This window comes from Pezoporus wallicus, unplaced genomic scaffold, assembly GCF_028554395.1.
Source record: "Pezoporus wallicus isolate ANWC-B61680 ecotype Strahan unplaced genomic scaffold, APGP_CSIRO_Pwel_v1 contig_4684, whole genome shotgun sequence".
In the NCBI taxonomy this organism is placed as follows: Eukaryota; Metazoa; Chordata; class Aves; order Psittaciformes; family Psittacidae; genus Pezoporus; species Pezoporus wallicus.
In genome coordinates this window covers 2,570,358-2,596,260 of record NW_026637499.1, presented here as the reverse complement: position 1 = coordinate 2,596,260, position 25,903 = coordinate 2,570,358, and the positions used below count along the sequence as shown (strand labels likewise).

At 47.7% G+C, this 25,903-nt stretch overlaps 1 protein-coding gene across 1 annotated transcript in view; it reads right to left on the bottom strand.

Moving 5' to 3' along the window:
* The window catches only part of COL27A1 (collagen type XXVII alpha 1 chain), a 151,717-nt gene that overhangs the window by 58,939 nt on the left and 66,875 nt on the right, over positions 1-25,903 (bottom strand). Inside the window, exons 14-25 of the mRNA XM_057405899.1 lie at positions 24,334-24,378; positions 20,715-20,768; positions 20,392-20,436; positions 14,214-14,267; positions 13,543-13,596; positions 13,353-13,406; positions 11,877-11,930; positions 11,528-11,581; positions 9,636-9,680; positions 9,059-9,112; positions 7,930-7,974; positions 726-779 (exon numbers count right to left, since the gene is read on the bottom strand). Of these exons, the coding sequence (XP_057261882.1) occupies positions 726-779; positions 7,930-7,974; positions 9,059-9,112; positions 9,636-9,680; positions 11,528-11,581; positions 11,877-11,930; positions 13,353-13,406; positions 13,543-13,596; positions 14,214-14,267; positions 20,392-20,436; positions 20,715-20,768; positions 24,334-24,378 (612 nt within the window). The remainder of the gene's footprint in view (positions 1-725; positions 780-7,929; positions 7,975-9,058; positions 9,113-9,635; positions 9,681-11,527; positions 11,582-11,876; positions 11,931-13,352; positions 13,407-13,542; positions 13,597-14,213; positions 14,268-20,391; positions 20,437-20,714; positions 20,769-24,333; positions 24,379-25,903) is intronic.

Sequence of the window (25,903 nt, the reverse complement as noted above, 5' to 3'; positions counted from 1 at the left end):
CCGATGAAACCCAGCAGTCGGCAACTGAGATACAAGGAATGACAAAGATGAGTTGTCTTTGGAAGCTACCCCTGAACAGGATTTTACACACTAGTAGAAAACAAATTAATGCCCCAGTTACATTTTTATGGGAAGTAAAGGCGTTTTTCTTCCTGAAAGCAGCATGCATCTGTGCTGCACACAAGAGGGCACCAGCCCTTAGGACCGTGCCCAATACAAGGGGCAGCCAGACAGGATGGTTCTCATCAAAGATAAAGGGAAGGATTTGGACCGGCCTTTGCTCAAATGGGCAGCTGCACTCTGGTACCTGAGGAATTGCTGAGACCTCAATGCAGGCTCGGCCCTGGTCCTGTGTGACCCCTTTGGCAACTCAGCATGGGCTTGTGAGCACAAACAGCATAACATAACCTCCTTGGATTCCTCCCTTGACCAGGAACGCAGGGCTGGTGAGTCCCTTATTCCCAGCAAAGCCAGAACTGTCAAACACAAGCTTTGTGGCAGGTTATGAATCAATAAAACTTAGCTTTTCAGAGAACATCTGACAGCACCTCCTTGGAGAAGATGCAAAGCGGATGCTTTTTGCCTGGCCCAAGACTACCTCAACCACCCTGCATGTGCTGCACTCCCAGCTGGGTGTTGCATTGACACTTACATCCCCACAATATTCTTCCCACCCCAGTCTCCATCAAAAGCTACAACCACCAATTCATTGCAAACAGCCTTACCTTTTCTCCCACTATTCCAGGCTCCCCTACGGGACCAATGAACCCCATTAGACCCTGAGGAAAGAGAAAAGCACAATTAAACTTTCAGTTTTATGTGCTGAGAAAGTAAACAGTTCCTTTGGTTCCACCTTTACTGGTTGAAATAGCACAGCATCCCTCATATAATGCTCAGTAATTCCTACTGGCTACCAGAGCGGACAGAGTTGCTCCCGGCCATGGGAATGTCTAAGTCCACAGCTGGTTCTGCTTTAGGCGCCAGCTGGAACGGCAGCACTCGGATCTGCAGGAACCACAACACACAGCACAGGGGATGAGTTGAGCACGTTCCATAGAAAGGCCGACTCCATCGTGTGGCTTTGTTTTCCAAGCATCCCCCAAAACGTCAGTGCGACTTCTCCAAGAGCATCCATAGCGGGAGCTCCTGGGTTGCACAGTCTGAGAGCTGCTGTCCTTTCAACTGTACTGGGAAAGACTTCCTCCGGGTTAATCTGAGCTGCCTCAAGCCCTTGTTCAGACTGGTTTTGCCCTGGGTAGTGTCGTGCTGTTGGGATATCAGTAGGGAATAAAGGTGTGAGGACACCAGCAGAGCAGCAGATCTAACATGCTGCTCAAACTACCTTGGGAAAAGAACGCACCAGTCTAAGCTCAGGATTTGTCAGGGTTTAACAGTGTTTGGGATAAAGAAGAAACAAACACAACTGCTTTTAATTAGGAAGATGGAAACAGACACAATCTCAAGCTATGGTTCCTGAGAATTAAAACGCAGCAGCTTCCATTGGCTTCAGCAGGTTTCTGGCTCTAGAGATGTAAGAGACCACCTCTCTGCCACGGTATATGTTTTCTTTGCATGACTCTCATGGTCTCATCCCTAGTCCTAGCAAGGGTCATTGGGAGATAGATATTTAGTTCCTCCTATGAGCTTCTAACTAACAGGATTCATCTCCTACTGAAACACTGCATAACCTGCCCATTTTTGGCACAGGTGGTATCAAATAAGACCATCACCCAGCTTGTTTGATTTCAGCCAACAACATGGCTGGTACTGGGAGGTGGCTGCTGAGCAAGTGAGAGGCAGGAGATGGATTCTCCAGTGGTATTGTCCTACCCTTCCTCCCTTTTAGAATAACTTGAAATCTTCATAATAAATTGACAAGTTCCCCTATGCAACCGCATCTCAGCTTTTCATTTCAGCATCAGGGAGGTTTTCAAGTGACACACTCAAGACAGCATTCACCATGAACCAGCACAACTGGGGAATAAGCTACATGAGCAAGGCAACCTCTGGGGTCAGAAAAGGGAGTGCTTTTCACCCTGATGTCTCCTTTCTTGGGTAACAGCAAGAAAAGGAGCAAAACGTTTCCTGTCTGTACTCCTGGTTCATTTCTTATCCATTCCCAGCTGGGCTGATGTGCGTGAAGCTCACAGGAGCTCTCTGCAGCCTATGCATTGCTGTGGTTGTGTTGCCATCTGTGCGTTGACAGGGTGAAGTGATACCGTCCAGCTACAGAGGAGGATCTGGCACCAAGAGAGCAGCCTACTCACAGGCTGTGCAACTCCTCCTGCCACCAAAAGCTCTCTCTGTCCATGAAGTTACACTCACAAGATAAAGCTGCAGCACAAAATAACCAGCCTCGTTGCAATGCTCCTGTACGTGTGAAGCTCATCGGACCCGTTCAGAGACATATAGCACGACGCAGGTCACTCTCCAATGACTTTTAGAGGGAATGGCTTCTGATGGTGACTCCAGACACTGAGAGACTTCATGCATGAACATTCTTCACATGGTGCAATTAAACATCAGCTTTTGAACGTCACTGGACACAGGAGCTCCTCAGTGAGGCGTGCTGATGGGCTCAACAAAAGCATCTCTCACTCGGATGCTCAGCGGGCTTCGCCGCTTGTAGGAGCAGCCACACTCTGAGCTCAGCACAGCCCTTGTCACACTCTGTATGGGAGCAACATCCAGATGGAAATCGCTTGGAAAAGCTCATGAGAGAAGGCAGAGAGCTCAGCAGGAACGTCAGAGCCTGGAGTTAGCTGCTTGAGTTAGAAATTCATCCAGAGATGATGCCCTAAGAAACCAGCGTGTCACTGTGCCGTGATGGAAACGATTAACACGGGAAGACAGCTACCACCAGGAAATCTCTGCTATCCCATCAGGGCTTGATGTCACCAACCCTTCTGACATCAGCACTGGAATGGTTTCTACTGTGTGTGAAGCTGAAGCAGTCCCAGTGCACAGTGTGCCATTGCAGCCAGACTGCACGGACAAGATGCCTGTGGGAGCACGGTGGCCTGGGCTCAGAAGCAGGTTGCCCAATGCAGGAACCAAAGGGAGAACTGGCAAATTCACAGTATCTGCATATGCAAGGTTGCCACTGGGTGGCATTGCTGAAGGCTGCTGCATCAATTATCCTTTCAATTAGACATAAGATACGTAACTATCCAGTTATTGATGTTTTCCACAAAGAAGGCAAATGTTAAGGCAGAGGAGAGAGTGGCAAAGCAATGAGGTGAAACAAGGAAACACATTGCTAGGTAAAAATAAGATATTAAAGAATAAATCTGTTCCTTCATTTCCAGCTTATCAGAAAACCTGCACAACTCTCTCCTTGGGAAGATGCTTTCTAAGATATTTCTGGGTTACTTGGTTCAGTCCCTGGAGAAGAAGGCAGATCCATGCTCTTGCAGCAAATGTCACCATTCGGAACAAGGCCGTTTCAAGCACACATTGCATATCCAGACTCAGGCTTGACAAGTAATCTGTTCACAGCAGCATCAGCTCCAACCCTAAAACATCCCTAAGGAATCTAAGACGTCCTGGTTGTGCTTCGCAGACAACTCAGTGAGGTCTGCAGATGGTTTGCAGAGCACTGGTTGCAGCAGGACAAGCAGCCTACAAACCCAACACCCTCCTGAGACCCCTCTCGCTGTCACACAAGTGCCATTTGCAATCACAGCTTGTGCAGAAACCCATCAGTGCCAGCACAAGCTGGGTAGAGGCAAACATGCACCTGAGACACGGATAAGCGTCAGGATGGAAGGGGAGCACAGCTGCATTCCTGGCTTGGTTTTCACTCCAAAACGAGGGAAAATGCTGTCTGCACTGGTACATCATGTTTCTGCTCAAGGGAAGGTGTCATTGATGTACCCAGCAAGAGGAACTTCCATAACAGAGTAGGGACCAAAGTGATACAGCAGAGCTGGGACCCTGTGACGTGGCCAGGCATTCAGCACGGTAGCTCTGTAGTGTCTGCAGCCAATACTGTCTGCCCTGGGCTAAATGAACTAACATTGCTGTGTCTGCAAGCAGACACAAATTGAGATAGATACGTCCAGGCAAAATAAATCTCAGTAAATTACTTGGAGTATATGAAACAACTGGAGGAGATTGGGTAATGGTATTCTTCACTGGCCAAAATGGGATAGCCACTAAAGGGAATACAAGCAGCAAAAGATTTAGGTTTTAAGAACCAGAAAAGCCACTGGTGGCAAATATTACACGGAAACAGGCATGAATTGTGGCCATTAGACTAAAATGGCTGCAGCATAACATACTTGTCCCAGGTTCCCAGGGTAGAAAAGAAGCCCTGCATCGAACACGACTCCAGGCAGTGTGTGTAATGATGCACGTGAAGTCCCAGCAGCGGTGGCTGCCCTGCTGAAGGCCCACAGTGTACAGGAAAGAATGTAAAACATTTATATTAGACAAGGAGTTCAGCATGTCGCTCGTGATTCAGTCTGCTCTATTCCCCAGCCAAGGGCATGGTGGAAAAGGGATGGAGATTGTTAAATAGCTGCTGGGGGCTTGGAGGGAAGGAAAAGGGGGGGACTGGTGGGTTGTAATTCCGAACTCCTGTCTGGCTTTCCCCATTTATTATCCAGCCCTGTCATAATTAAGCCCCCCCCCCCCCCCCCCCCCCGTCTTGGCTGCATCAACAGAGAGCAAGTCAGCAATGAAGCCTTGCATAAATCATAGCCCATTTGAGAGCAGCAACCGAAAGGCGAGCCCAGCGTGAGCAGGGTCTCCCAGGGACGGGACCGCCAGTCGCTCCCAGCAGGAAGTGATCATGGCCCTTTCTGTGTTACTGGTTCGCTAGAACTCAAAACAAAACAAACCAGGGACAAAGGCCGGGAGGGAGTAAATGTACAATCCTCCCATTCAGATGAAAGAAAGGGAAAGTAAAACAGTAAATATCACAGTTTAAGGGAGGATGCTCTGACCCGCAAAGAAACCCAAGGGGTTTAACCCACTCTGTGCCAGGCTCAGAACTGATGTGGGGCCATCTTGGAGTGAGACATGCTGACAAAACACCTCGCCACAGCAAAGAGGCTGCATTCACTACGGTGCCCATAAATCACTGAATGAGAGGCTGGCGTCAGGAAGATGCTCTGGAGGAGAAGGTAAATGCACTGGGATAGGTGCTGCTCTAATTGGGAAACATTGGTGCAATTCCTTGTTTGGTTCTTGGTGATCCATTTGAACTTGGTCAAGTCAATCTGCGTCTCCACATGTCAGAGCCCAGTTGTAAAGCTGACATTGCAGTACATGCCTCCTTTGTAAGAGCAGTGCAAGGAAAACACATTAAGGAGGTAAACGATGGTGCTGGTTTCCTTTAACATATTGTTTTAGACTATATTTGATATTGGGACAACATGCCTCCCCTTCAAAGGAAGAGACACCCATGCAGTGAGTGCCTTTCCCAGCACGGTGTGATGGGTGCATGGCTGACCCTAACATTGCCATGCAGGACTGACACTTCTTGTATAGGAGGAGGGATTGAAAAAGCTGTTCCTGGTATTCCACGTATATATTATTTATATATATATATGGATATGGATATATATGGGTACATATTCCCTTTCCCATTAAGGACGTAGGTCAACTGTAGCCTCAGTCACAGCTCTTCATTGGTGTTTTCATCTCTAGTGCAGCGCAGGGGGGTCCATGGGCCCCCTTCCCACTTTGCTGTCCTGCCTGCTGTAGGGTGCTGCTTCTCCCACAGGGCTCTCTGACCATCAGCACGGACATCCTGGTGCCATCCTCCTGCATTCCCAGCTCTGGACCAGGGAGGTTGGTGGCCTGGACCAGATGCTCTGTATTCTTCATATTCTTCTGCCTCCATCTACTGGCAAGGAAGGGTTAAATCACGCTTTTCCAGGGTACAGGGGAGCCCAGCAGCTGGAGTGCTTCCAGCATATGGAGACAAGAAGCATCTTATGAATGAACTTCCTGAGTCAGTGTCCTTGCAATGGAAAAGAAACACATCAGGGACTGCCTTAATGTGGCTTAAACCCCCATTTTTCCAATGAGAGCTCAAGTGTCACTGGAAACCTTTCAGAAACTCTCATGTTTGCCTAAATAGATGTCCCTAAGAAAGGGAAGAGAGCTCCAACGAGATGGATGCTGATGGTTTATCGTGTTGTTAATGCTGAAGGTTTCCGGTCAGATGGAACCCATACGAAGGGCAGCACATCTGGAGCTTGACCACTTTTATTGTGCCCATGGAATAGGGAACACCAAGACCTCCACAAGGGAAAACAGGGATGAGGTGAAAGTGCCTTTTAGTGCCAAGTGACCTGGGTAGCCCCACCTCTCAGAGCCCTGCAGAAAACCAACCCAGCCCCAACAGCAAACACTGAAGCTTAGGGTGGAGGGAGGACTGAAACCCCAACACTCCAGCCCTGTTCAGCGAAGGTGTGATGGGGAAGGAGGTTATTTCTCACTAATGTGGTGTGACATTTCTGTTCTAATGACTTGACTGGTGCGGAAATGGAAACTCTTTCTGTGTGATATTTCGAGACAGAGACTAATTGAGTAAGAATAATACAGGCAGCTTTCATACCCCTGTGCTGGTCTCAGTGCTGGCGAAGGCCAGCTGTGTTTTCCTTTGGGTGAGCAGTGCCTACAGTTTTCATCCAAGGTCAGTCCTGCGGGACGTTAAAGACTAATGCTGCTAATGATGCTTTGTCCTTGGAGCACAACCTCTTATTCAGGCTCTCCAAACACTTCTAAGTGTTTGCTTTGCACTGTAACACAGCAGCATCCACCTGAAAACAGGAGGTGCTGTGCAAAGCACTGCTCAGAGCTGTATCATGCCTTCCGCAGATGGGGAAACTGAGGCACAGAGCACTGGTAGGTGTTGCCTGAGGTTGTACAGACTCTGACAGAGCTGCAGATAAAGCTGAACTGATAAATCTGATAGATGTGTGGAACAGCTTTGCTTCTTCAGTTGTTCATGGAGTAAATTATTAACTGTCATATAGGAACAGCTCTAATTTTCAGATAGAAATAACTATCTTTGACATAGACTGCAATGCATCAGATTGATGGTGTTTGAAAAGGATCCACTTCGGGTTTTGGGCTTGCTTGCTCAGAAACCCATGGGTGAAGCAACCCCCAGCTGTTGCATAGAGGGAAAAGAAGAGCCAGAAAGACTGGGGCAAGCTAAACCAATCCAACCCAACCCAAACCTGTTGACCATCCGCAGAGAAAGCGTTGGGAGCACAGCTGTGCTGGGAAGCAAAACCCTCTTTGTCCGCTCCAGCCAGTTTAGTATGGCCATGTAGGAACACAGAGAACATGTTGGAGGCTCTGTGGCTGCTGTTTCCTTGATGCCTGTGGTTCATCCGAAGCCTACAGGGATGATGCATGTCCCCTGCTACCCCAGCAGGATGCTCTCTCTTCCACACAATGAAATGCTGCTCAGTGCCTCTCTTCCTCAGGGTCTGGTTTCTGCAGCTGCGATCTCTTTTGCTCTGAGAAGCAATGTCAAAGCACTGGAGCACTCAAAGCAGAGGATCCCATCTTTAAAACCTACATAGGCAAAGCCTGGAAATTGCCATTTTAGGCATAGGAGGAATACACAGAAATCCACAATCTCTTTCATGACCATTTCTTTGCCTCCTGGAGAAGCGCAACTGCTTATATGGGCTGTACTGCTGCCAGTACTGACAGCACATCCACCTGAGCTGTGGCTTTATCACCCTGCTTATGGGAAACCCTCCAGTTTAAAGCAGACACGATGGTTACTGTCAATGCTGTTCACCAAGAGCTTCACACAGACTAAGAACACTCCACTGGAGCACCAGGACCATAGACAGGTTTGAGGTAACAAGAAACCCCTGTCTACTGTCCCCTCTGGTCATGTGGGAGACACTACATGGGAGATTGGCAAACAGACAAGGAACACAAGGAGTTTACCTGCTCACCAACCTTCCCTGGTCGGCCACGGTTTCCTGGCTCACCCTGCAGGACAAGAAGAGACAAGGCACACAGGTTACTTGGTGCAGACCCTCAGCAGCACAACGTGGTTCCTGGTACACCTTTAGTTTTGCTGCTGTGTGTGAATCGTGGGACACCTGCAGGAAACAACACCTTACAAATCCAGCTGTGATCTAAGGATAACCCAGAGCAAGAAGCATTTACTGCTCTGGAGTGAAATACCCTAAAAGCAGCAGGTCCTGCTGTGGCACAGCAGCCTTCACTCAAAACATAAGCTCAGACATTAAGGCATAAGGTGTCTCCTTCCCTGTGGCACAGCCTGGTGGCTTTATCCAAAGTATTCCCAAGTATTCCCAAGCAATCCTGCTCTTGATAAATCTCAACCATAGGCACATTACATGGAGCATTCACATGAAAACCACAGGAAGAACCTACACGAGATAAATCACAGTGCAGGATGGGAGAAATTCAGGGAATGGGAAAAATGAGGGTGAAGAGAAAACCAGGAAGAGGGAGAAGAATTCCAAACCCACCAGGGATAAGGGCACTTGAAGACCATTGGAGTGGCCCTGGACAGGCCACCCAGAGGCCAGGCTCAGCACTGAGCAGTGTTGTCTCTGGGTGATGGCAGCTGTATTTTCTCAGTAGGCAGGTACTCCAGATGTGCTGCCAGACCACATCTGTGCTATTGAGTGTTTGCTGAGGTTGTTTTTGTTGGGTTTTCTCTTTCCTTTCGAGTGTGGGGTTGTGGAGTGACTGCCCTGAGATGGCTCCAGGCAGCAACGATAGGAATGGTGTGTACTGAGAACAAAAACATGGAGCAGCAATGGAAAATAAGATGGGATGGTGGAGTTGGTTAATATCAAAGGAGGAACACACTTGTTTATAATAAAGCACATGGCTTAAAATGCACCATCGTTCCTTTTGCTGAAGAAACCAAGCAGAAACCGAGACCCCAAAATCTGAGGGAAATCCTCAGTTCCTCTTGTCCTTCCTGGAATGAAAATCCTAAGCTTGGAGCATGGCAAAGGTGAGAAAAGGCATTTCCCTTTTCCTTTCCTCCCTTCCACCTGCTGCTTCCCCAGTCACAAACAAACTCTTTCCTCACCTTTGGACCATCAGGACCAGGTCTCCCTGGGAATCCCTTCCGGCCTGATCGACCCTGAAATACATGGAAAAACAATGAATATCAAAGGCTTGCAGCTGCCCTGGGTCGCAGCAGTGTGCCTGTGTATGCTCACAAAGCACCCTGTGAATCCAAGGTGCTGGAGATGCAGCAGCCCAAGGCAACACAGGAGGAAAGCACATTCTCTCACTGGTCTTTTTAGTTGCTTTCCCTCCACTTGTTGAAAAGCACTGTGAGTCAAGGAAGGAACATCAGGGCTGCTTACAGAGATGGTTTCCAGTCAATGTGCTTGATTTTGAGGATGAGCTCTTTAAATATTAGAGGAATTTTCACAATCTGAGACTTCAAGAAAGTTATAGAGTCCCATTCAACACCCTGTGTGCAAGGCACTTCCTTGACTTGAACGATCCTGCATCAAGCAGTCAAACTAAGCTCTGGACAAGACAATATTTCTTAAGGGCAAATCACTCCCCAAACCAAGCGATTTGAAGCTCTATGTTAATTTAACTACAATTGCATTAGTTAGTTGATAGTAACTGAATAAACCACTGAAACCTACCTCTGGACCAGGGACTCCCGGTGGTCCTAAGGGTCCTTCATCTCCCTGAGGTGACAAGAGATGGAAATCAAAGGCAAAGCAGTGACAAAATCTGTATTTACCATGCAGCAAGAACGAAAGGTCTGCAGCACGAGCAGCAGTTAAACACAGGCTGTGTGCTCAGCTGCCACCTTTAACAGCCGAGTCCTTCTGTATCTCAGAGCAGGCAGCTCAGCACCCTTCCCCATCTCATGGAAAACAATAATATGTCATATTACTTAATATTATTTTATAATAATAAAAGTCAAGTTTTGCCAGCAAAAGCCATCCAAAATTTGACCGACATCAATACCAGCTGATCTGGTCTATCAAGGGCTGGCTATGGCCCATGTGGTACCCTGGACATGCTCGCATCACTCTGTTTCCTTTGATTTGGCAGGGATACGAATGCTGTAGAGCTGTCTACTTTTCTCTCTTCCCTTTTCTTTCCCCCCCCACAAAAAGGGTGTTACAAAACTTCCCACAGAACTGTTTGGCAGCCATGGGAAGCTTTCCCTTTTGCTTCCAAACGGGACTACACATGCCGCAGGATGGAGCTATCTCAAGATCTCACGCAGCAATTGGACCCAGTCCTTTCCCTTGGCTCTGCACCAGTTTCTAATGTGACTGGATCAGATTTGCAGTTTCTAAGAGACCTTCAATTAAGCTTCACAAAAGTCATCTCAAGTGTCTAAAACCAACTGCCAAGAGAGGAGCGCCCTTGGCAGCTCTGGCTGCTCTCATTTAGGTGGTCAGCCCTGGTGGCACGAGCTGGCAGGATGAAGATAGGACTGGAAACCAGGCTCCAAGCTCAATGGGCTCAGACGAGCCACCCACAACGCACCCCATTTCTAAAGGCGTTGTAACACACAACCTTGACCTTGGGTAACCACAGTGGTAAAGGCACAGGCATGCAAACTCCATGCCCATGTCTTCAGTTTTACTTTTACACTCACTAACTAGGGTAAATTGAAGGCAGCTTGGTCATGCCTGGGTGAACCTGGAATGCAGGGCTTTGATTGCCTTTGTAAATTGCCTGGAATATTTTTTTTCCCCTTATTTCAGTGCAAATAAATGAGCTAATTTGCATTAATCCCATTTAGGGACCAAGCAAAAGAGTTCCCAGAAAAAGTTAGGAGTTATTAGTGCTGTTAAAATGAGCTCCTGCCCATGTGTGCACTCAGTGTTATTTGCACAATCTCTCATGACTGGACAAACAGCTTACACTGGCCTGAAGGAGAAGAAACTACATTGAAGTCACTGGGGTTACAACAGGACAAATAGAAAGGACTCAGGCCTTACAGTATATATAAAGCATTTGCAGCTCCATTAAATCAATGACATTTGCTCCTTAGTGACCACAACAGGAATGAAGCTTCAAGTTTTCATATGAAGTGATAAGAGAAAGCAGCAAGCTCTGAGATGCTGGGGCACATGAACCTTTGCAGAAGAGCGATTCTAATCTATGCACTCCCTTTACGAAAGGATATTGCATGGAGTCTGCAGGTCTCAGTTGGAATAAAACACACTTAAAAGGAGCCAAAAGCAAAAGCCAGGTCAGGGCATGGCTGCACAAGGGGATGGGCAGGGAAAAGGGCCTTAACACCCATTCTGTGTGGGTCTGGAGGAAATAGACATTAAAAAGCCAATGTAGAGTTTAGGGTCAGCAGATGCAGGCGACTGGAAACAAAGCTCACAGCTTAAGGGACACTCTTCTTCCACAAGTCTCTGATTGCTGAATACAAGCATCTGCGTCCAGATTCAGAGGCACTGAAGGATTTCAAGTTGAAGGCACCATTTCAGCGCTCATTAATCTTCAAAATTCAACATTATTCCTTAAATCCAAGCTGCTTTTTTGGTCCGAGGACACTCACCTCTTGTCCAGGCAGTCCTCTCTGCCCAGGTAAACCTCGTGCTCCTGGCTTTCCCTGAGAAAAAGCCGAAGGAAAAGATACTCAGAAGACAGAAACACAAGCTCAGAAGGGCAATTAAAATGAGAAAGTCTCTTTCACAGCCACGGGACATCATCCAATGTCAATTCTGTTACAGAAAAAGAAAACCCTGCACTTGGAGGGGCCTCAAGCCAAACAGACCAAGCTGAAACGCTGGCTGGGACAATCTTTAGGAACCTCCAGGGCTTTCTCTCTCCCCCCCTTTCCCACTACTTTGCTTTCCCTGGCTGCTTCCCACCCCACACATTGCTCCAATCTCTGCTCCGCTCACCTTCAGGCCTTCAGGACCGTTTTCTCCTGGTGGGCCAATGTCACCTGGGAAGCCCTGAGGAGAAGGAGATGTGATCAGGGTGCACGGATGGACTTTTGCAGCCAGCTTCAGCGAGAGTTTTAACCCAAGGCTAAGGGCTGAGACATTCATTACATGCAGTGCCCACGTGCGGGCCACGGCACCGCTTCCAAAGGGAATGGAACAAGGTGATGGGAGCAGCGCTATCGGCTTGATTCAAGAGCAGCCTTTTCCCAGCAGCTCCCTTTAGGTCCATCTTCTTGGCAGGTTTATGGCTGCGAGGGCCTTGCTGTCATCACGCAGCTCGAACTGGCAGTTTGGGGTTTAATTAATCTTTACGAGTCAGCGCATAACCTCAGTGCTTCGAGGAGCCCAACTGCACGCCTCGGCGACAAAGGGAAGCAGGCGAGGGATTAGGAAAGGTGCTGACATGCTCATTAGCTGCTGCCTTCAGCCGGGCAGCGGCTCCTTCCCACCCACCCACCAACCAAACAAAGGAATCTGTGGTTATTTCCAATAGCAACAGAGAGGAACGATTGCTTAAGTGGCAGCACTCAGCCGAGAGCCCTTCCAGACCCAGCAACATACCAGAGCACTGATGATGGGAAAACAGCATTGGTTGTGCTGGAAAGGGCTCTTGAGCATTGCAAAGATGTTGCCTGGTTGCTTATGAAGCTGGGGGAAGCTGATCCTGCATTTAAGGTATCACTACGATACGTTTCCTGTAAGGGCAGGAAGAGCCTTTTTCTACTGGAATTGGTATTTTGTGGGGGAAAACTTAAAAATCCCTCCATAATATCAATGAAAAAAAGTGGAAGGAAAAAAACAGGAAAACACGAGATGTAGGATGGGTCTTGAACCCATCTGGATCCCCTCTACCTCATCCCCACTCATGTACCATCATACCCTAGAAAAGAAGTGAAGCCCTAGGCTGAAAAGAGGAGGATGGGTGGAAAGTGAGATGCAAGATCCAATAAATGATTGTTCTGCCCGGCAAAAGGAGATGGAGAACAAAAAGGGCCAGAAAGCAGGGCCATGGACACACCAGTCTGGGGCTGGTAAATATGTCAGAGCTCAGGTGTGGTGAGCAGCAGCAGCCGTCCCTTCTCCATCGGGCTGGGTGCCCATGTGGGAGGCAGCGTCTGGCTCTCGCTTTCCGTTTGAATTAGCAACAGCTCCATGCATATTCCTCCTAATCAAAACCCTCTGTGGGCCTGTCTGTACACAGCTTGAGAGCTGAACACCTCCTGTGTGGACAGGAGATTGGCATCTCAACAGCCATCAGTTGCCATATGGGTGTTTATCAGAGAGCCGATTCTCCGTGGGGAGCTGCAGACGTTTACTGCTGCAGAGGCAAAGCAAAGGTAAGAGAGAGGCGTTATCATGGGGGAGTGCTGGAGAAAGGATGCTGCAGAAGTTACCTAGGAAAAGGATGCTAGAAGAGGAGGCGGGACATACCTCAGGGCCAGGCGGTCCTGGAAACCCGACTGGACCTTTGTCACCGACTTTTCCCTGCAGAAATCAGGAAAACATGGAGAAAAGTGAGCTGTTTCGTGGCTTCCCTGCTGAGAGCAGCACACCCCTTCCCAGCCGGACGCAGAGCCTTTAGACAGGGAGAGGAGGAAGCAGAGGATGCTCGGTTACTTACCAAGGGGCCTGCTTTCCCTCGTGCCCCAGGGACCCCAGGCAAACCCTGGCTGCCCTGAGAGAGACACAGGTTTTCAGAACACAGTGAAGCATCACAAAAATACATATTCTCCATCTCCTCTGCATGGAGAGAGAAGCACTTTCTAAGGGCTAAACTCAGCCCTGCAAGGGGCTGGGACAGTTACTGGGACAGTGACATGTTTCTGCTAAAGCTGGGGCTGAATTTAGCCCCAAAGAACACATGAGCTGTTGCAGTTGGATGTGGCTCAGAGCCATGTAGGCTCCAGTGCATCGCTCAGTACAGCATCAGCCAGCTGAACTCAGTATCGTGCTGTAGTCACAGGGGAGAAGTCATTGGACCACACACATTCACACCCACCCTCATCAATTCCACCCCATCACATCCATTTCTATCAGGGGATATGGCCCCCTTTTATAGAAAGCCCCTATAGAACTACTTTTATTATGAATAACAACAAAATCCATATATTGACATGAATTTTAGCAAGGCACAATGTACCCCTAATGAGAACTATCCAGGCAGGGAGACCTGACAGCAGGATGCAGTTAGTTCCAGCTCCTCATGGCTTATGGTGAGCCGAGAAAGCCGGTGGCCACACATTCTATTATGTAGGAAAGAAAGAAAACGATGGAGAAAAGAAAATCAATTACCTTGTCTCCTTGGAAGCCGATATCTCCTGGGACACCCGCTCCTCCCTGATCACCCTGGATACACATCACCAGAGGGTTAAAACAGGCAACAGCAATGGCCAAAGTGCCCAGGTAGGTGCTAGAGAGTGCACTGTACAGCAACAAATCTCATTGCCAGCTCCAGGCAAAACTGAACTGCTGGCAGACTGCAGATCATGTTAACTCTAACAACAATCCTGAACAAACTATGTATTTCCCAACACTGATTCTAAAGTGAGAAATGAAACTGCAGGAGAGAGAATACAAATTCCCAAGCATTGTGTATAGAAGCTGCAAGAAGAGGCTGAATTCCTCTGGCTAACAACAACAGTGAAGGTGGTGAAGTGTTCAGATTCAGCTGAACAGAGGAGCTAGCTTAGATTTCAATGAATGGGCCTTTTCTCTCACAGGGCTCTATAGAAAAGAAAACAATACTCAGGGTTCCTGTGAGCGTATCCTCGTGCTGGCATCAAAAATCAATCCTATTCTGAAAGAATACATGAGTAACTTCTAGTAATGCTTGAATTCCATCTCACTGCCAATATCTAGGCTGAGATACCCCAGGAGGCTGGTGTTCATTGTGTGTGTGTGTGGGGGGGAAACCCCATCTTTAGGCACAGCATCACTGGCAGTATTTCCTAATCAAGCTATCTTTCTTTCCCCTCTTTGGACCACTGTAACAGATCCTGACTCCCCGGAGAGAATATAAGTACCCCTGAAGGTTTTCTTCTTGCATCACCTCTTAGCCCTGCTGTGAGCAGGCTGTTGGAGCAGATGACCTCCTGACCAACATCGTTTACTTAGTGATTTACTTAAAGGATGGGTCAATGATGGGGCAAAGAAAGGAAAATTCTTCTTGGGAAGTCGAAGGAGGAATAACTCTAAAGACTTGGTACAATGAGACCCAACAGAAATAACTCGGAGGAACTCTGTCCCATGCACAGCACATACCTCTAAACTTGGTTTCCCAGGAAGGGAAGAAGCAATATGAATGCAGAGAGTTGTATGTTCAACCATAGCCCACATGGCCAACATATGGGCTCCTGCAACAGAGCCAAAGTCTACAAGGAGACGGCAGAGGAAGTCTCCTTCTACTCAAGCAAAACCCACTCGTTTGTTATCAGAGAGCTGAAATAATTGTCACAACCTCAGAAACATGCAGGGGATAATGAAATTGTGGAGGGTCAAGGCTTGAGTTGGGAAAGACTATTTGGAGACAGCTTGTGCAGGAGAAAACTAATTGGGAACGATGCAGATTGAGTGATGGAAACATTTCATGGATTCATGCTAAATTTGCCTAAGTGCTTTGGTAAATGTTCCCAGAACATTTCACTAAAGCAGCTTCAAAACAAACCTTTTATATAGCAAAAATGTTGCTCTTAAACAAAAAAAAAAGTTAAATTAATTTTACCCATTTGGTTGGTTACCTAAAATATTTTAATTTGAGTCAAACAACCAACTTTTTGCTTCATTTAAACTATTTTCCATCTCTCTTTTTTTTTCTCCTTTTTGGCAATGCAAGCAAATGGAAACAATCAGCTATTTACACAGCTTCAGTTCGGATGAACCCCAAGTACTGGATACAATAGAGATGGCAAGAAACCTACTGGATGACCCAGCTCATTTCCAACCATTGCAAGGTTTCTCTCATCTTCTCTTTTATCTGGTCCAGGGTTTAAACCACTGAAATCTACTTTTACGCTGGCTCCTGCCAGAAGAACAGCAGGAAAATAGTTTTGCTTGCTCTGAAAACTCCTTGGTTTTATCCCCTATACGAAGGGTCAAAAAAGGATTTATCTTTCATTAAGCAGTGTTCTCCCCAGCAATAGAAATGGCCATTGGAATAGATACCTGGACATTGAGAAATGACTACTATAGGGAAAGAGTTTCCTGAGCATAGCAAAAGGCAGGAACAAACCTTTATCACTGACCTTTAAGTAGAGTGGGATGGTGACTATGTGACAAAGAGTTTTCAAACAGCTCTAAGAAATAGGCATTAGAGAAGGTGAGAAGGAAGCGGGGAAGACAAAACACATCTCTTATCTGTGCTATTGCAATAGCACAGCAGAGCAATCATAGCACACGAACAATCCATCTGTGATGGTTAGTAACATCTTAAAGCAAAGGACTAAGGCATCCCCTCTCACCTGCCTTGAGCACAATAAATCTGGAACTGTGATTTGGTGTCTGTGCCCTTAATGTGAGGGGCAAGACAAGGAGGGAAGAGGTCAGGCATGTTTATTGTTAAAAAAGGCTGAAAAGGGGCTGTGAGGACTTTGCTCGTGGGGAGGAGGAAGAGGAATGTATGATCTGAAATTACAAACAGGCTCTGCCTATGGGATGGTGCCCGTTTCATGTTTCACCTATAAAAAGAAATGCAGCTTCAGAGACCCCGTGGCCCTTCTTCACGCCACATAACACAGAAGGGGGCTGCAAGGGAAGTGATAGATTTGCAAGTGCAAGGGGGGTATGCTGTGTGCAAGACGCAGAGGAGGGCAATGAGCAAAACCCCCTCACTTTGGGTATGTCTTTCCCCAAGACTTCCTGCTCGGAGGAGCAAACACTGCAGAACTACCAGAGGTATTTCACCGAGCCGTGTCCTTCACAAGTTACAGGTGTCATGATTCACAGAACTCCTTCATGTGAACAAGCAGCTTGGATTTCCTCCACTTCCTCTGCCTTTCCTTTGTGTTGTTGCTTGGTCTTCTCAAGACCACTCTTTATTTCAGGGTTATACAGTAATTCCACTCCTCCTTATAGGAGGAGATGCAACCCTCCCTGCTCCAAAGAGAATAGAAGGACCCATTCTGTGGGAAAACTGAAGCTGTAAAAAGCATCATTAAATACTGTGGTACCAAGAGCTTGTATGGGGGATCCAGAAGGGGCTGGCTAGCACTGGTGTGCTCTGTACTTGTCTCCCTAGCTGCTAGATGTGATTTATGCAGGAGGAGTGGGATGTTGCCCCTTGGTCTGGTTCATGCCTAGCCTCCACTATGTGATGCCTGGGATTAACTGAGCTGCACCTTGTGGAATACTGAACAAGCAACAAAGGACAACAAAGTCCAAAAATCAGTGAAAAACACTGGTGTAAGGTGTTGATTTGCTGCTGGAATTTTGATTCACTAGTACCTGGATTCATTTATCTTGCATGCACAACACACTTCGTGTATGACTTTCAGAGATGTCTCAAGGGAAGATGCTTGGACAGTTGGCAGATGGCAGCTCAACCCCTATGGGAAACCATGTGTCTTCAACTGATTTCTGAACCCTGTTCACAAGCTGGGGTGTAAACAGGACTCCTGGGCTCCAACACAGCTTTCTGCTCTATGGGCTGTACATCAGCTCTGCCAGCCCTTCCTTCTGCAGCATTCCTGGTGAATGCACTGTGGGAAAACAGCTTGCAAGGCTGAAATAAAGGGAATCAGGGACCTCATAGGCTCATATATTCATACAGTGGGATGGGTATGCTTGAGCCACACCGATGTGCAGTGAAAAGGTTGCTACATGGTGACTGGACCATCATCCCCAACTAGCTAGCTAAGTTCACTCCTGGAATTGCATCTTCAACATCAAGCAGAGAGAACTCTCTTACTTGGGAGGTGACCAAGCTATGAATAAGGCTCTCTGCAGAGCAGGCTGCATACAACTGTGGTCTGGAAACGTTTCAAGAATGGCAAGAGGCAAACTTTCAGACCCATAGACATAGAGAATAAATACAAGATTCAGGGAGGCTGCTTATGCTTCTGGTCATAGCAGTAAGACAGATCTGTCTGAAGTAGATGATGAAGGGTTATACTGAAGTCAAAAGCTAATGGACACAGAAAGAATAGTAGGCGACCAGAGAAAGCCTTTAAATAAGAAGTCTCAGCCTAAAAATACCAATAACAGCAGAAACAAACAGTGGTATGACTGGTGAGAGAACACAGAAGGAAGCTCCAGCAGAAGTCAATCCCTCTGTGCTGGGCAGGGTCCTTTCTGTGACCCAAGCCCAATCAGGCACTAAGTGAAAACAGAGATCCTGCCTCTGTTTTCCTACATGTGGCATTTCCTTGAGTCAGATAGTTCTAAGACCAGCTCCAATTAAGAAGACCAGATATATATTATATATATTATATATAAAAGATACATTATATATTATATACATAATATATATAATATACATTATATATATAATATACATTATATATACACACATATATAAATTCCTTAGTGGTACCAGAACATAAACAATTAAAACACAAATGTAAGCAAGCTGTAAAAGGGATGAGTGGTTTTACTCCAGATGCCCCAATCAGAGTGAGAGAAAATAAAAAGACTTAAAGGTGCCATTCGCTAAGGGAATGTGGGAATGAGTAAATGAATGCAAAAGCCTTTTGATCAGCTGGAGAAGGGCTGTATTATGAGCTGGGCCAACCAGCTGAACAGCAAGGCCAACAAATCAGAAAACCAAATAACTGAATAAGCCACAAAGCTGTTTCAGGCCAAATTCTCCCTTAAATGTAAGGAGAGCTGATGAGCTTTGTCTATCCCCATGCAAACAAGTGCAGCAAACTCTGATGCTTCAGCTAAAAATGGCAATGCCAGAGCTTGTGCCTTCACCTGAGCATACGAGACTCGTGGTCATCGATGCCTCAGTGGGCCTGATTTTCCTTTACCTTGTATTTCCCACCCTTTGGCTGTTTGGCCGCTGGAAAGGGTATGCACAAGGTGTTTGGAAGCTCTCTCTGGCTCTGGAATCTCTGCTGGTTCAATCCGAGTGTTTGACAGCACCCAGGATATTCAAACTAAAGTCAACTCATTAGGGACAGAGGAGGCTGGAGTAGAAGGGATGGACTGTCAGTCTTGGATTGGGAAAAAGCTGTAATGAAACCTAGGAAGGCTGCCCAAGGAAAATGTAGTGGGAGAGGTAGCAAGGAGGGAAACAAGAGGTTTTCCTGCACCTCAGGAGAGAGGCTGCAAGACTGAGCAAGGGCTTACTTGGGGAGGATGGATAATTCTGCACATGGGAGTATTTTCTAGGGATAACTCTGGGAGAGCTGCAAACTGTTTGGTTACTGTGATAGCAGTGGCTGGATAAATACTGGGGATAAACAGAGTAACCTGCGACAAGTGATGGAGACCAATACTCAGGAAGCTATAATGTCTTAAGCTTCTTCTCAAGCAAAAAGTCCTTCTTTTGCCCTGTTCTTCCTCTCTACACAAGTGAAAAGGCGGTGCAAGGGAGAAATGGAAACTGCAGACACAGGAGCCATGGAAAGAGCTTCTATAATAGGAGCAGAATGGAATCAACTGGCTTGACACTACTTCCCCCTTGTGCAGTTCTGGGCTGCTAAATCATCCTCTAAAAGCAAACATCGAACAAGAGAATAAAACATCAGACAGGAAGAGGAGAATACACTTAATGGCCATTTTCCATTGCCCTCCTGAGTAATCAGGACCAACAATAAATGATTGCACTTCCCACTCCTTCAGACTAAATAAATCCTCCAGTCGAATACCTGTAGGAGGATGGTTCTCGTGACAGTGAGACATTTCCACACACAGCTTCATGCTGGTTTAGCTCAAGCTGCACATTTCTGTGCCAGCAGCAATAAATCACTGCAATGGAGGCCCCTTCTCCCTTCTCATTCTTTTAAAGTGATTTATGTCCGTTTGGCATAAGGCAATTTCCTCTCGACAGGAGGCTGAGCTGAGGTGAGCCTCTGAATGGGAGCAGAGGTACCTAACACAGAGCAGTGCTCCTGGGGATCCAGCTGGGTCGCTTGATCCAGTGAGCTGCATTGCTTTGACACATCACATGCATTAATGCAAATCCATTGTCAGTGCTCCTAGGTCGTCGCTCTCCTTCCCTATGCCATCATGCAACCCATATAAACCCATAAAAGCCCAGTGAAACACCAGATAATCTTACAGTTACTGTCATCAGTGGGAGATAGAAGCTCCAATGAGGATCTGATCGACACAAGAACTCCATGGAAAAGGGGATGGGGGAGATACATCAAAACTGGAGTGTCAAGAAAGAAGGGAAGGTGGGAAGATGGGAGCAAAGAGACAGCCAGAATGGAACCAGTGCCATGGTGTTGGATAAGAAAGAGAAGCTAGAAAGGGGGTTTCACATGCAAAATTAAAACACAGTGCAATAAGGGAGTATTCAGATCACCTTATCACCTTTCAGTCCATGTTCTCCAGGGTTTCCCATCAGCCCCTGAAACAAAAGAGAGTTCAAAGTGAGACTGAGCCACTGTGAAGACTTGCCCAGGTCTATGACACCGATGTCCCTGATGGGGCTGGTGGCTTAGACACAGCATTGGCCTGGCACAACCCTAAATCCAAGTGCCGGACTGGTCCCAGAGGTGCTCCATCACACATCCTTTAAGAGCCTTTCATGGGCTGGTCAGTCACCATTACCCAAGGGAGGAGCAGGATAATCTTCAGCCCTGCTGCGGAGGGACAAGAGCTCACACAGCTCAGTTATTGTCTCACCTTTACGCCTTTTGGTCCTGCATAGCCTATTGGTCCAACAGAGCCCATGTCACCCTGGTAAGAGAAGAAGAATTATGAGTCATCAGGTGAAAACCCAACAGTGCACGTTCAGAAATTCCTCTCCCATCTCTCAGTATCCCGAAGGAATTGCACCACTGACTTCAGCAGAAGCAGCATCCTCGCATGAGTCAAGAGGCTTTTAACGTGTAGACGGCCTCTAAGTAAAAGCAGCACAGGGTGTTCGCCTCGCAGGCATGTGAGGGAAGAGCAGCAGCTCCTGTTCACATCCTGCTCTCACCGCAAAGCACAGACCCCAAATCCCCTTGGCACTAACCACTGGAGATGCGAGCTGTCCCCCATAGTCAGCTCATCCTATGCCCGCAGGAGATACGGGTGTCGGGTGGTGTGGTGAGGCTCCAAACCCAGGATTCACTTAAATAGATGAGGAATTAAGGCTAGTAAATGAATGGCAAAATAGTGGAAAATTAATTAAGAAGCCACTTTGAAGTGTGCAGCTGGGGTAGGATCTGAGAAACAATTTGGTATGTTTTTCCTAGCTTTTGAATGGATTCATTTCCCTCTTTCGCTATCCGCAACGTTAAAACATTGAGCAGGTTTAAGACAATCCTGGAACGTATTTATTCTTGATGAAGTTATTCCTGTTCTCGGGAAGAATCTATCAGAGATAGATTTTTAGATTGGATATAAGGAAGAAGTTCTTTACTGTTAGAGTGGTGAGGCACTGGAATGGGTTGCCCAGGGAGGGTGTGAATGCTCCATCCCTGGCAGTGTTCAAGGCCAGGTTGGACAGAGCCTTGGGTGAGATGGTTTAGTGCGAGGTGTCCCTGCCCATGGCAGGGGGGTGGAACTGGATGATCTGAAGGTCCTTTCCAACCCAAACCATTCTGTGATTCAATGATTCAATGATTCTATGATTCTAGAGTATTCTCAAGTTCTCCGGATGGGATCTGAGGGTGTGTTAAACAGGACACAGACCCAAACAGCAATAAAGACAATGGTCAAGAAATTCAGGTCACTGCCAAGCTTTGATTTCTAAAAGCAACATGGGGAGGAGAGAGGAGGAATGGGAGGTGGTAGGGACAGAGGTGCCTCATCAGCATGGCCATTCTGCTGATAGCATCGTGTCCTGGGGCTCATATGAGAGACTGGAGCACAGGAGGACCCTGGAGCTGTGGATGCTGGTGTACCGGCGTGTGCATGTACAAAAGAAAGCCTTCAGTGGCTTTCAAACAGGCTTTGGCTGCTTCCTGCCCATGAAGAGAGTCAGTGATGGGGTGCTCCAGCCTCGCTGCAGTGTGTAAATAAACAGGGGAGGCTCTGCTGGAGGAGAGCTGCAGCCGCCTCAACAGATGCTCTTTTCATACCTCTCAGCATAAAGGCTGCTTGTGGGAAGGAGTTTACTTAAAGCTTTGCCCACATGGTTAATTAGAGGCTTTGAGTTGCATCTAATTCTGCTCCTGAGCCTCTCAAACAGCAAACCCAAACACTTGCAGGGTGCTGGAGCAGCCGGGGACCCGGCCGGTCCCTTGGCGTGACTGTAGATGGGACAGAAGGAAGGAAGAGACTGAATGGGGTCTGCAGCAGACACTGTACTGATGCCATATGGAGTGAGCTCCGTGCTGCAGACCCCAGGGAAGGAGGTTGGTGCTGTCCCACAGAGAGGAAAATGCAGGATGGATGTGCCCCCTTCTTCCCAGGAGGATGGAGGAGGTTGCTGCTAGATCAATCCCACTTGAGATGCTTTAGCATCCTGAACTCAGGAGTTGCATATAACCCTGGGGTATAAGATCTGATTCAGTTTCAGATCTTAATCTGACCTGAATCTCTGTTTGAAATTATTAGCTGCTCAGAGTGGTACCAACAGAAGAACTGGGAATGACAACAGCTAATTGCCAGTGCTGCAGCAAGGGATTCCTGGAAAACAGCACTGCAAAAGCCTGACTTTTTGCCTTAAAAGTAAAGCCAGGAAGAAGCTCCCAACAGGAATGATGATTCCTTCATCCGGATGGGAAGGGAGGAGACGTATTTAAAGTTTAAGCCAGACCAGGCTCAGCAACAAAAGGAGGTCTGCCGGGTTTGCCCTTTTCCAGCAAAAAACTTGGGGTGCCAGTAGAAACCAACCTAACTGATCAAGGCAGAGAAGGTGGCAGACTCCGGGTACCTGGTGATGGAGCTGAATCCTGGTCTAGGACACGCAGTGCTACGTGGGGACAGTCAGGGAGAACACAACAGTTTAGTTGTACCCCACGTAGAATGTGGTGCTATTTGAGTGGCTGCAGTTAATGTGGGACAAACATGATCACAAAGGCAGGTTAGAAACCACACACTGCCTGTGCTCATTCCAGATCAGCTCCAGCAAAACCTGTTCTTCCTGGCCCTGGGATGTATCCCAGGCACTGGCTGGGCCAGCGCGGTGGGGAGGACTCCATCACCTCTGTAAGGAACTCAATCCTATTTATAGTGCCTGGCCTGCCACTTTCTAACAAATAAATACCTGTGAGATAATAGCAACCAGGTTAAGACAAATCCTTCCAAAAGCTTGGAGAAATATGATCCAATTTGGACAATACCTTCAATCAGATTTGTTTCAATGGCAATCTTCCTCTTACCGCTCTTTGCCAGGATCACATCCTTTCTGCTGCTGTGTCTAAGGCAGATGCTTTCATTTCCACTAACAAAGGGAAACACAAACCTAATTCCTGGCTCCACAAAAACCATTCTGAAGCCTTAATCCATCTTTGCCCAACTGCCCCATCTGCAAGATGGGAATACTTGCATCAGGATATTCTCAGCTTTCCCTTCACAGAGTCTAAGATTCCTGGGGTTTGTGCTCTGTGTGCAGTATTAGGGCAATTGAGGCCTTGATCTCACCTGACCTACACACACCTATAATTTAAGCTAAGGAAAGGCAAAAGGGGAAGGTTTTTAACCATTCAGGGCAATGGATTAGCTGAGGAGGAATCATCTTGAAAGAATGCTGCAGTGCTAGCAGAGCCTACTGCTTCTCATGCATGGAAGGAAATAACTCGAAACAGGCACTGAGACCTAAAAAGAAACCATGATGTGTTCAGCGGGGCATACACTAACCCCCAGCACAGCTGCCAGGGGAGGAGATGCCACCCATCCTTCCAGCCATTTATCTCCTGCTGTAATGAAGGCTGGAATCTGGCTGTGTACGTAATTACCTGGATTAGTGATGGGATGGTGACAGTGCACGTAAAATCCCTGTATACCCAGAGGACAGAGCCTTCCTGCCCATGGTCTCTCCAGGGAGCAAGAACTGGGATTCCCTGAGGTTACTGCTTATAGGGACTTGTGTTTTAAAAGGATAGGCCCTGGTGTAGGATGCACATTGCATCTTTGGAGAAATACCCTGACACAGGTTATCAAAGGAGCACTAACAGTAAAGGTTCAATCTGTTTCCTTTGGCTTAGGAAGGGTTTGCCCCCCTCCACCTCCCAATCCACCAGGCAACCTCCCCTTACAACCACTCCTGTTTGCTGCCCTGCCACAGGAAGCAGACAATCTGCGCACAGTTATGCAGGCTGAAAGGGTTAAAGGGCCGAGAAGCCAGATCTCCACTTGTTTTTGTACTTACAATGAGTCCAAGGACTCCAGGAGGACCTGGGGCTCCCAATTCTCCCTAAAAGGAAAGACAAACCAACATGGTTACGGACGCACTGTGTGCAGGCTGAAAGCTGCTCCGTGTTTCTAGAGCTGGAGGGAAGGGAAGAGACCATCCCTCCCCTTTCTATCGCCCCTTCCCCAGCCGAAGTGATGGAGAGCTTCCCTGTGTGCGAGTGCATCCTCTCCACACGCAATGCTGGCTTCTCCCAGGAGCAGGATGGACAGAAGCAGCGTTACACAGAGCAGGAGGGAGCCTGCCCCGGGTGAGGTGAAGCCATGGGCAGGGAGAGGGACCAGGGTAGGGGACAGCAAAGCTAAGGTGGGAAGGGAAGGAAAGGAAATCTATTGCTTAGCACTGGGAAAGGGGAAGGGTTTTTGTGAGTGGTTAAAGAGCAGTAAAACTCATAGGGATGAAAATGAAATTTGATAGTTTGGGAAGAGGGTACGATGGGTATGGAGAGCTTCTGGTGCTGGCTGATGGCCCCTGGGGACGTGTCTGGAATACACGGTGCCCTGAGGCTGTGCCTCCTGTATCTAAGAGCCGGTTTAAGGTGGGGAGCCAGCAGCATCCTCTGTGCTCTGCCTCATCCATCAACCAGCCATTGCTTTCACCTTCAGAAAAAGCCCTTAGCCTTCGGGCTGCAGCTTGTCCACAGGGATGTGGCTCACACCTCTGTCCCTGGAGGGCAGCTCCTGCACTCACTTGGAGGATGAATCACTTGTAATCACACTGCGGACTGCAGGAGAGGGACTGCAGAGATTCCATCTTGGGCTCCGTGCCCGTTCTCCATCTCTTACAGACTGCTCCCAAGCAGGGCACTTTGGAAAGCACCGACTCCTCTTAGAGGCTTTCCAAGAGCACCTCCCAGCTCACTGCTCCAAGGACAGATTGCTAGCTAGGTTTGTGGGCTGCTTTGAGTTCTCAGCTTCACAAACTCCCTCTGCTCCAGCTTTTCATAGCCATGCAGGTGCCTGATGACATTTCCAGGTGATGTGCAGCTGGGAAGCTGTGTCAGACCCACACAAGTCAGCTCTTTAGGTCCCCAATACTACATCAATGATGTGATGCTCAGCCTGTCCCCATGTCTCCTTTGCTGCACTGAGAGTGCTTGTCAGGGCAAGGACCTGCTCTTACACGCTCCCATCTCCAACGGAGCCTCTCAAAACAAGTGCATTGGAAACGCTGAGCTCCCTGTTGGCTCAGACAGCCCTACCCCTGCTCTGGATCACGCTGCCTACTTGCTTTGACAGAGCAGCTCAGTTTATGGTGCACATCTGGTGGAGCCCCCCTTCAGTGCAATAAAGCTCCCCTTTTATGGAAAGCTTTTCCTAGTGAAAGAATGAAAGAGAAGGGGTTGTAACGTGACCAAACGTGCTCAGCCTCCTTAGGGAAAGGGTTCCGTGTGTTTATTTGATGGGAAGTGGAGTAAAGGACTATTGGGCAAGCGCACACAGAAAGCATTTCATCATCTCAACCAGCCTAAAATGGCTTTTTTTTTTTTACAGCTGGTTCCTTTCCTGCATACTTGGGACATCTGTGG